Raw genomic sequence first — 12,319 nt, forward strand, 5'->3', positions numbered from 1 at the left:
GTGAGAATTACATGCACAGGCTGAATGCATGATTATTCCAATCACTGTGATATAAAGGCAATCTACTATAACGACCAGTTTGCTGTCAGACTCAGGTGTGTCTTTGATCATCCATTTAGCATTGTGACATGCTCAGCAGTGGCATCATAATTCCTTCTTTGTTGACACCTTATGAAAATGCAAGAGCCCTGTACTCCTTTGTATACAATCAACCCAGAGCACCACCAGGATTTATAGAGGGACTTTGTTAATCACCTAATTGCTACAAGAGCCTTGTTTTCTTCCTATCTAGGCACTCTAAGCTAGGATATGGGAAAGCTTTGGATCTCCAATGTTGATGATCTACAGCTCCCATCAAGCTGATGTTGGTAGGAGCTGATGGGAGTTGAACAACATCTGGAGGATCACAGGTTCCCCATTCCTATCCTTCCATAATGGACCAATATGCAACCTGCCTCTTCAGTTATCTAAATTTCAGTGGATAAATGATAAGGCAGCCTTTGCTTAGATACACCTGGATCTGGATATATCTGGAAGGTAAGAGAGAAAGTAGATGCTATATAGCATAAAAAATTATGTTGATGTGGGTGCAAGCTTTTAATAGTCACAAAGCTCCTTGCTAAAGCTGGGTAACAGCTAACAGTTCACTGATCTACAAGTGCAAATATTTGAGTTATTTGAATTATTTCACTGTGTCTGTTGGTAATTTACACATGTTCTGATAATTCTGATTATTGATGGCATTGCATTTCAGAGGATAACTATATCTTACAGCTATCACTTAGAGGTGCTGGTGATTAAATGGTATATAAAACCTGTTAAATAAAATAATAAATACCTTGCCTCACTTGACCAACCCAGTTTATAACCACAGATTATTTTGACATGTTTGTTCCATCAATAAATTCATGTGGTTTCACCCTGACATAATTCAGAATCATCCAAAAGACAAAGTTATTTTGTTTCTCATGTTCTTTAGTTGTGGGAGCATGGTTGCATTTCCTGACTGATCCAGGGTGAGAGGGATCACTAAAATTCTGGAGCCATGATTGCCTGGTCAATACTTTGTAAAGCATTCAAGTTGGTCTCAGGCTACCATATTAGGAAGAAGGATGATATCATTTGTATAGCTTTTATGCCAAAAATCGTAATACGCTTGCAATATAAGAAAGGCAGCAATCTTTGCATTATGGGTTTCTATCCACTGAGTGTCTCCCTCAGCCATTTTATAAAGCTCACCTAGGGGTGCCTTATTTCCAGAAAAAGCAGGCAGGTTAATCTAAGGACTCAAATTCAAAACAGTTCACTTTTGTCCTTGTTTTTCTTATGGGAATAATTTAAGCGAGACTTGGAAGAACAAATACCTGAATAGAACTATTGGGAGACTTGAATCCAGGGTGAGATCCCTTTAATTCAGATGGGGGCAAATACTAGAATAACATGAGGGGAGAGTAATATTGATTGCACAAATTGTTCTTCTTCCCCTTCAACAGATTAAAAGGATGTTGACATTGGAGAGGAGAAATGAAACCATCATTACAGAATTTGTCCTTCGTGGCTTTGGAGAGCTCCAGGAGTTACATATTCTTCTCTTCATGCTGTTTCTAATCATCTACATCATGACTATGGCTGGGAACCTGATCATTGTCACATTGGTTGTCACTGATCAGCACCTCCACACCCCCATGTATTTCTTTTTGGGCAACTTGTCTTGCTTGGAGACCTGCTATAGCTCAACCATCCTCCCCAGAATGCTGGCCAGTTTATTAAGCAAAAACCCAGGTGTATCCGTTAATGGCGGCATTGTGCAATTATGGGCATTTGTGTTCTTAGCAGTAACTGAGTGCTATCTCCTGGCAGCAATGTCTTATGACCGTTACATAGCAATATGCCGCCCCTTGCATTATTCTGTCCTTATGAATTTCAAGGTTTGCCTCCAGCTGGTAGCTGGGTCTTGGATTGGCAGTTTTGTCATAGACACAATATTGTTAGGTTTTATACTACAGGTAACCTTCTGTGGCCACAATGTGATTGAGCATTTCTTTTGTGATTTCATTCCAATGATGAACCTGGCCTGCAGTGATGCAAGTCAGGTGAAACTGGTATCAGCTATTCTGACTTCTATCTCTACCCTGCCACCATTCGTTCTGACTATAGCATCATATGTATGCATCATCACTGCCATTCTTGGCATCCCATCCACCACAGGAAGGCAAAAGGCTTTCTCCACTTGCTCTTCCCATCTCATTGTGGTGACCATTTTCTATGGCTCTCTCACCATTGTGTATCTTTTACAAGACAACAGTCAACTGAGAACACTCAATAAGGTATTCTCTATCTTTTATACCATCTTGACACCTCTGCTTAATCCCCTTATTTACAGCCTGAGGAATAAAGAGGTGAAGGAGGCCTTAAGGAGAACAGCCAACAAATGTGCTAACTGTATAAGAGTTCATTGAATTCTATTTTCTCCCCCCCCCCCCCGATTCTAGCAAAAATATTCTACCATTTGCTCCAATGTAAATCTGAAACACTTAAGTCAACGGGGTTGTACTCCAGACTTAGAAACAGCAGCGATTAATGATCTTCCTAACATGTAGCCTTGGAAGCAGCGAAAAAAAATAATGGTGGTAAACAGCAACACATCAACAATAAAATTACAACCATAAAACAAATGCAAAATGCCATGGAGACTCATCCCCACTGCCACTTCTTCCTCCAGCAGCATTGTGTCACATGAAGTTACAGGCTGCTTTACAAGCCACCTCATGCATTGTGTGTTGTTGTCTGTAAAGAATCCCCAACATTCAAGATCCTGACTGTGTGTAGATGCACCACACGACTGAGGCACCTGATTGTGCATTTGTCCTGATTGTGCAGTGCATCTTCCTTTGAGCAGGAGCTTAGACATTGGGGTTTCTTTTCATGCAACCCTGTACAACATGTGTTTGTTGAAGGAAGAAGACGTCACTGGAGAGACACTGCTTGGCCGTGAGTGCTGAAGAGCTCAGACTCACTGGAATAACTCTGGGGTTGGGTCAAATGTCAAAAATGTTTTAAAATAGTTTTTAATTTGTGCTGTTTTAAATTTCGGTTTTATGGTTTGGTTGGGGGAGGGATTAACATTTAGTTGCAGTTGGGTATTAATTTAATTTTTAGTAGAACTGTGAATTTTTTGTTTTGTTTTTTAATTAGTTTCTATTGTTTTCTATAGTTTATATTCTGTTCTTAAGGGGAGAGAGTCAGGGCTGCCTGGGAGTAGGCCCCAGCCAACAGAATGGTTGGGGCAGGTTCCACGGGGGACACACACAATCTCTGCACTGGGACACACTGGGACACCCGATCTCAGTGATCATGGGTAGGAGGAGGAGTTATGCTAAGACCAGACCATGTCATTACTGAGGAGGCAGGTTTTGTTGTTTGAAGACCATAGTAAAACATACTTCTGGAAGTGTTACACAAGGAGAAAGTCACATATTGTATTCATGAAAATTCCTCTCCATCATTCCTTCCACTTTGTATAGAAACTAGCTTCAAAGTTTGGAAGGCCAGAGGTAACCTAGAGGGAAACCAAGAACATCTGCTAGTCTCCCCCTCCCATGTAGATAGCAGGAAGAAGACGGAACTGTTGGAACCAAAGACTAAGGTATTGTCAAGAATGTATAACTTGCTGCTTAAATGGAATACACAGGATGAGACTGTTAAATCAGCCATGATAAAATGGGCTCAGGATATAGGGTATAACATTATGTTTGAGGACTGGGAAAGGTTATGGACCACCGGAATAAAATTCACGGCATGTAATGCTTTGAAGGAGAATATTATGAAAATGATATATAGGTGGTACATGACCCCAGTCAAGCTCGCAAAATATATCACCTGTCTGATAATAAATGTTGGAAATGTAGAGAGGCTGAGGGGACATTCTTTCACCTCTGGTGGACATGCCCTAAGGTGAAAGCCTTCTGGGAAATGATCTATAATGAACTAAAAAAGGTATTTAAATATACCTTTGTTAAGAAACCGGAGGCCTTTCTCTTGGGCATTGTCGGCCAGAAAGTGTTAAAGAAGGACAGAAGCTTCTTTATGTATGCGACAACAGCAGCAAGAATACTCATTGCAAAGTACTGGAAGACACAAGACTTGCCCACACTGGAAGAGTGGCAGACGCAATTGATAGACTATATGGAATTGGCTGAAATGACTGGCAGAATCCGAGACTTGGGAGAAGAAACAATGGAAGAGGACTGGAAGAAGTTTAAGGATTATTTACAAAAATATTATAAGTTGTATGAATGTTAAGTATTTGCACGATTTAGAAAATACCAGCTCCAGCAAATAGGCTTTGTAAAATAGAAAATTAAGTTATAAGTAAGAAAAGGTCAAAATTTAAGGCATTATTTTGTTTAATTTTAAGGTATGAGCAATTGATAAAAATTATTTTAAATTTAGAAGTATAATATTTGGAAAGTACAAAATAAGGTATGAAATAAGGTAATAATTTGCTGACATTCTGATTATAAATAATGCAGGGTAAGAAGATGCGAGGAAGTCCAGTTAGTTATATAAGAAAAGTTTTATTGAATGGTTGGTTATATTTTTCTCTTTTTTCTTCTTTATTTTTTATTTCTTTCTTTCTATATGGTTTCTCGGTGTATTTGTAGGGATCTTGTATTATGTATTTTGAAAATTTAATAAAATATTTTTTTTAAAAAAAATAGATAGCAGGAAGAAGATCCATGGTAAAAGATCCATTTCTCAGAGATTTACAATATCTTCATGGCTCCCCATGGCATTTCAAAAGCCCTAAAGGGCTAATATCTTTCAGGAAGACAGGGCATTTAGCCTTCTAAAAAAAAAAATGACCTCAGTTTGGGGAGAATCGCTGGCATAAAATCCACACCGAGGTTGTAAGACTCATTGCTTCTCACACTTTCTTTCCCTTGCAAGTACTCTGCACTCAAATCTAAGAAGAAACGAACTTGTAGAACACATCTTACCTAGGCTAATATTCCTTTTCCAATCTAGATGGTCCTTCTTTGAACTCCTCTTTCTTTTCTTTTACTCTGTTAGGATTTTTGGGTGTTTTAGTATGGCTTCAGGGAGACATTTCAGAATTGAGGGGAATCTATCATTGTACATGTGTAATATTGTGAAAAGCTTGAAAACTGACCTTTGTGTTATAATATGAATACTTATAAATTAACGAATAACTAAAAAAAGGAATCAAGTGATGTATATTCCAATGTATATTGTCACTCATTCAGTATCACATGAAATTGCATGTGACATGGTGATTATTGCTTGAACTGTTTATCATTTGGTACGCTATAGAATGTTTTTACATGTAAAAATACAAACACATACCACACATTCCCATGAGTCTTTTCTTCTGAGTTTGATTAGACTCCTGGGAGTAATGGAAGTAAATATGGATAAAATCCAGTGCAGCATCTCAGTATAGAGAGCAGTGAGAGAAATTGCCTCTCAAACAACTATGGTGAGAGAATGGTGTGATACATTGAAAAGGCAAATCACATTGGCTGCCCAGAAAAACAACACAGATCGCAACCAGGCATGAAAACGAAGCATGTAAACACTTTCATGAAATCACCCAAGGTCTGCCCACAAACAGCTTGGTAAGTCTATTTGAATAGATGACTTTTCAATTATTTTATTCATGACCTCCTGGATAAACTGTATACACAGTTCAGGAAGATCTAGAAACCAGAGTTTTACAACACAAAAGCCCATGCTCAGTTTGTCCCAGCCAGGGTTAATGGCTAGGAATAGAAGACATCTCACATATTTTATTATTGTAAATTCCTTGGGGGTCTCTTTTATTGTGAGAAGTGATTTATGAATTCAGTGAACCTAATGAAACATCTAGAAGCAGAACCTTGAAGGCATAACAGACCTACTGGATAAAAAGCAAGTTTTATCACAAGTTAAATATATTTATGGGTTTCCTAGTAAGAAATCTGCAAAGGTCAGATGTGCAGAATAGCCACCATGTCACCAATAATTATACATTTTCATTCATTAAAGAGAATATTCTGGCCTGCACATCCTCATTCCACATAGAAGAGGCCAGGTCAGCCTGTGTCGGTCTTAGCAAATGCATGCTGGAAATGTGACATGGACAAAAACTGTTAAATCTCTATCACATGAAATTCCATGTAACATGGAGATAACTAATTGTGCCTCCTTTCTTAAATAAAGGTTTATAAAGATAAATATTTAAATAAAATAGGGACATGGGTGGTGCTGTGGTCTAAACCACTGAGCCTCTTTGATTTGTCAATCGGAAGGTCGGTGGTTCGAATCCCTGCAATGGAGTGAGCTCCCGTTGCTCTGTCCCAGCTCCTGCCAACCTAGCAGTTTGAAAGCATGCCAGTGCAAGTGGATAAATAGGTACTGCTGCAGCAGGTAGGTAAACAGTGTTTCTGTGCACTCTGGCTTCCATCACGGTGTTCCATTGCACCAGAAGTGGTTTAGTCATGCTGGCCACATGACCCAGAAAGCTGTCTCTGGACAAACACCAGCTCCCTCCACCTGAAAGCGAGATGAGCTGCGCAACCCCATAGTCACCTTTGACTGGACTTAACCATCCAGGGGTCCTTTACCTTTTACTTTACCTTTCTTAAATGTGTTTGCTCCTCTTTGCAGGAACCACACACAAGCACTATGTTCAACCAGTCATCTGGAGTGGTGGAATTCCTTCTGTATGGATTCTCTGATACTCAGGAATGGGAGACATTTCATTTCATTACTTTCCTGTTCATTTATCTGATGGCTGTCACTGAAAACCTTCTCATCATCACAGTCATCACCTGCAGTCCTCAGCTTCACAAACCCATGTACTTCTTTCTAGCCAATCTGGCATTCCAAGACCTTGGCTCCATATCTGTCTCAGTTCCCAAATCCTTGTCAAATTCCCTGATGAACACCAAGGCCATTTCATACAATGGATGCATCTGCCAGGTTTTCTACTTTATGTTCTTCACTGTATCTCATTTTTTCCTCCTTGGCATCATGGCATATGACCGCTACTTTGCTATCTGCAATCCTCTGCACTATGAGACTGTGATGAACAGAAAAGCATGTGTCAAAATGGCAATCAGTGCATGGATTATTGGGCTTATCTATTCCACAGTATATACTGGCAGTACATTCACAATTGAGTTCTGTTCTAATGACATCAGTCAGTTTTTCTGTGAAATTCCACAGTTATTCAAAATTGCTTGCTCTGATTCATATCTCATCGCATTTTGGGTTATTTGTGTTGGTGCCTCTCTGGCTTTTACATACTTTGCTCCGATAGTTTATTCTTATGTTCAGATCTTCAGGGCAGTTCTCAGAATTCCTTCTGCCCAGGGAAAGGAAAAGGCCTTCTCAACTTGCCTGCCACACCTTATTGTAATATCTGTATATTTTGCCAGTGGTTCATTTGCCTATCTAAAGCCAACTTCTGGGTCCCTATCAGCCATGGATCTTGTGGCTTCTATGTTCTACTGCATGTTGCCTCCAGTTATAAACCCAATAATCTATAGTATTCGGAATAGGCAACTGAAATCAGCATTGTGGAAGTTGACTGCAAAATTTTTCACCCCAATTTTTCTTCCCCAATTTGCAATATGTTTCTCTTCCTGTAAAAATATAGTAAAACATTTTTAAACATACAGATAAAACCTGTGTTGGAATCTTTATTTTCATTTCAGTTACAAATCTTTTGAGAACACACTTGCTAATTAATAGCAATTGTTGTTGTTTAGTCGTTTAGTCGTGTCCATCTCTCCGTAACCACATGGACCAGAGGAATGTTGTACTTGACTGATCTCAGTGGGTTACATCCCACACACCTTGGGTATAAAAGCTAATGTTTCTTGCCATAGCAAAAAGGTGTTTTCTCTCTCTGAAGAACCTTCACAGTGAGGTAGTAAGACTTGTTGCTTTTCTCACTTTCCTTTTCATTCAAAAACTGGGCACTCAAATCTGAGGAGAACAGATAATTGAACATCACAAGCACAGCATAAATTATATAGAATAATTAAGAAATCATCAGTAAAAAAATTACAAATCACCAGTATAACAACCGCCTTCTAAAAAACACTATTAAGAAAGCTACTAAAAGAAATTAAGCTAAACAGAACAACCATAACAAAAGTCATATTATAAGAGTCACAAGGCACTATAGCTGCAGGTGGCAACGAAGTCAGAAAATGAAGGGACTGTGTTAGATTTTAGCAGGAGTATACTTATGTTGTCCACATGGATCAGAGGTGTGCAATGAATCTTTTTATGGGGATACGTTAGGGCCGGAGGTGCCAGCTTTTAAGGGTGATTTGGGGCAGGGGCAACATCTGTGTGTGAGCATCACCCCTCCTTCCCTAAGCCGGACAGAAGCTTCTCCAGCTTTGGGAAGGAAGTGCCTGGCTTTAGTACTTTAATATTCTCATTTACCAGGAATATTGAGGGGACAAGCCTAGTTCCCTGGTCCACTGACTGCCTGCAATGGACACGGATCAACAATATTCAAACTTTATTTGGGAAGTATAACACAGGTTGAGCAAGGAGCTAAACAAAAGATTTATGGATGCAAACATTTTCCTAAGGGATTTATATTTGAAGCAGGGCTGGAACTCTTATTAGGCAAAGTGAGGGGGCCACTCCAGTTTTGTTGGTCAAATACAGTAGTACCTCAGGTTACATATGCTTCAGGTTACATACGCTTCAGGTTACAGACTCCGCTAACCCAGAAATAGTACCTTGGGTTAAGAACTTTGCTTCAGGATGAGAACAGAAATCGTGCTCCGGCGGTGCGGCGGCAGCGGGAGGCCCCATTAGCTAAAGTGGTGCTTCAGGTTAAGAACAGTTTCACGTTAAGAACAGACCTCCGGAACGAATTAAGTACTTAACCTGAGGTACACTTTAGTGACATCAAAATGCTATTTATTTCATTTTAAATTATTGCCAGAGTGCAGAAGAGGAATTTGTAAAAGGTTTTCTGGTGTGTGTTTTTGCTTCAGGTGCCCAAATTTCTTGATTTGGCTTTTTTCCCCGGTAAAGAACTCTATCCCACTGGAATTCTGCACATACTGTTTTATTTTGAACAGTGTGGATGGTACTGTCACACAGAGATAGCTGCTGTAGTTCAAGCAAAGTGTAGTTGGTGATCCACACCAAATATCCTCCCCATTGCTGGGTTCATAACTGGTGGCAGCATGCAACAAACATAGACGCCACAAGATCTGTCTATATGTTGTGTATCTTATTTGCTGGTTCTGTATACAAATTATCCAATGGCCTATTCTATTCAAAGATTCTTGAAGCAGTAACTTCCGGTTTGCTGTGGGAGGAATGGCAGTGCGTTTCAGATCGCTCGCTTAAAGGACGACCATTTCAGGCTGGTTTGAGCAGTGGGGAGAGTGCTAGGACTCAGTACCCCCCCCCAAAAAAAACACTCCACGGAAGAGTGGGGCTTCGAGGGGACTGGCAGAGTGAGAGGAAACTCACTGTGATCCTCCCTTTGAACTCACCTCTGTCTCAGTAGCAAGTGGGGGGGGGGAGGGAGGGAAAAGCAATTTGAGTTTGCTCAATTCAGCACCAGCGCACCCATCAGCCATAGTCACAAGCTGCCGTCGAAAGCAGGAGATCTTCCAATCAACGTAATTAATAGCCAAAAACTGTATAGAAGAAATTAGTCACTAAAATTTAATTTAGCAAAAACGGAATCTGTCTATATGTCGTGTATCTTATTTGCTGATTCTGTATACAAATTATCCAATGGCCTATTCTACTGAGAGATTCTTAAAGCAAACATATTTCAAAAAACATTCATAGACAATTTCCAGCAGTCCTCTGCTTTATACAATAGTTGAAATTAAAAGAATCAGCAATAGCTGTTATGTTATTACAATTTTTAAGAAAAATAAAAAATAAAGAACTTGGAACATGATAGATAGATATTATATTAAATATATTAAGTATTATATTATAGGAAATATTTTTAAAGCATCTTAGTGTTATAATGGAAATATTTATAAATGAATGAAAAAGAAACCAAGTGATGTATGTACCTCCATATATTGCTACTCAATCTACGTATATCAGGTGAAATCCCATGTGACGTAGTGATTCTTGATTGAAACTTTTATCATTTGGTATTCTAATAGAACACTTTTACATGTAAACAGTAAAATACACATGCATTCCACACATATGCCTGAGAATTTTCTTCTGAGTTTATTAGACTCCTGGGAATGGAGAAACAAAATATAAATAAAAGTAATTACTGCATCTCCTTATTCTGTTAGTCAGTGAGGAAAACTGTAACCGAGATCACCTCTTAAACAGTGATGGAGAGCTAAAGATGTGACAGATCATACTGGGTGATCAGAGAAAAGCAGAAAATGAGCAGACAAAAAGCAGCAGCAGCAGCAACAACAACAAATACCACCACATCCATGAATAGTTTGGTGAGTCAGTTTTTATGGATCACTTCTCAAGTGGCTTATTGAGTATCAACGTGATAAAAAACCAATTTATCACAAGTTAATTATACTGAGGGCAATTCTGGACAAAACTTTAAGGTTCAGGTGTGCTGAGAAGTTAACATGTTACCAATATCTGTTTTAACATTTTCAATCACTGGTCAACAACAAATTTGTTGTCTGCATTTTTTTCAGTTTTTTTAGGACGAATCTGATGCGCTGAATCCAAAAATCACATTGGTTTTGCTCAATCAGGTCAAGTTTTTGAGATATGGCCACATGTCATTTTTTTTTTTACGGTTTTATTTAAATGTACGCTTGCGTGGAGCATTTTAGAAGAAGTTGGTGGGGGTAAAATGCCATGTCAAATAACTGTTTTGATTGGAAATGATTATTTTAATGACAAGAAGTATTCAGGTCCGATAGTTCTGGGTGATTATGTCTACAAGGGATCAGTTTGAAGTCATAAAACCTCATTTTTTTCTTGGAAGAGAAGGACTTGGTGTAATGTGCAGATACTGCGCAGCTTCTGCTCAAGCTTGGAGTGCCACAGTACGAACCCAAAGATTGGAGACTGTTCATTGACAGCAGCAAGCGATCACTGAAATGTGTTCTGCTACACAACGGCAACCAGTTTGCCTCTATACCCCTGGCTCACTCGAGTACACTGAAGGAGAACTATGAAGAGGTGAAGTATTTGCTGGAGAAAATTGGTTATGATCAGCATAAGAGGTTTATTTGTGTTGACCTGAAGATGGTGAACTTTTTGTTGGGACAACAGTCTGGCTTCACCAAGTACCCATGTTTTCTGTGCATGTGGGGTAGTAGGGACCGTGCTCAGCATTACACAAAGAAGGACTGGCTTGTGCGGGAGGAATTGGTGCCTTGCAAAAAAAGGAACGTCATCAACGACCCTCTGGTGGACAGAGACAGAATACTCTTCCCACCGCTGCACATCAAGCTCGGCTTAATCAAGCAGTTCACCAAGGCTCTGGACAAGGATGGTGACCTCTTCACTTACTTGTGCCAGGCTTTTCCAGGATTGACCATGGAGAAGTTGAAAGTGGCATCTTTGACGGTCTTCAGATCCGTCAGCTCATCAGAGATCCAGAGTTCAGAAACTCAATGAACGAAGTGGAACTGGAAGTGTGGAAGGCATTTGTTCTGGTAGTGAATAACTTTCTTGGCAACAATAAGGCCAGAAACTAAGCAGAACATGTCAACAACATGCTGACTGCTTTCAGAAACCTGGCCTGCAACATGAGCATCAAGATGCACTACCTATTTTCACATATGGACTGTTTTCCTGAGAACCTGGGTTCAATGAGTGACGAGCAGGGGGAGAAATTCCATCAGGACATGAAAGAGATGGAAACCAGGTATCAGGGTCGCTGGGATGCAGTCATGATGGCTGACTACTGTTGGACTCTGAAGAGAGACCTCCCTGCCGCTGAGCATTCCAGGAGTTCCAAAAAATGGAAGTTCAAGCCCTGAAGTTTGAAAAATTGTGAAGCAACATGCAATTTACGTGTACTTACCTTTATCAATGCCCACCATTCAGTTTACAATAAACCTGACCTGATGGAGAGAAATGGATGCCACTTCCTGATTCAGCAGTGCAAAAATACCCTAAATCAGTTGTAGAAATCTAGACAACATTCAAAAAGTAAAAAATTGTTGCCCAGTGATTTGCATGAGGCACTGAAGAGAATGTGTCAGCTACAGATTCTCTTTGCTGGTGCATGCTGGAAAGCCGTGACATGGAAAAAGGCATCATTGAATGATGGGGATTATCGTGGTCTTTTGGATTATGATGAGAATTAATG

At 39.6% G+C, this 12,319-nt stretch overlaps 2 protein-coding genes across 2 annotated transcripts in view; one reads left to right on the forward strand and one right to left on the reverse strand.

The window, feature by feature from the left end:
* LOC307200549 (olfactory receptor 5AP2-like) overlaps positions 1–12,319 on the reverse strand; it is a gene marked incomplete at both ends in the record, with an annotated part of 240,442 nt that overhangs the window by 77,645 nt on the left and 150,478 nt on the right. The gene's annotated exons all lie outside the window — the stretch shown is intronic.
* Positions 219–7,677, forward strand: LOC307200399 (uncharacterized protein; the record flags this gene model as incomplete). Its single annotated transcript, XM_079948940.1, has 3 exons — positions 219–537; positions 1,494–2,450; positions 6,670–7,677. The coding sequence occupies exons 2-3, from the start codon at positions 1,503–1,505 to the stop codon at positions 7,675–7,677; spliced, it is 1,956 nt and encodes a 651-aa protein (XP_079805066.1). The 5' UTR covers positions 219–537; positions 1,494–1,502.

Source organism: Podarcis cretensis (genome assembly GCF_951804945.1).
Source record: "Podarcis cretensis genome assembly, chromosome: 13".
Lineage (NCBI taxonomy): Eukaryota > Metazoa > Chordata > Lepidosauria > Squamata > Lacertidae > Podarcis > Podarcis cretensis.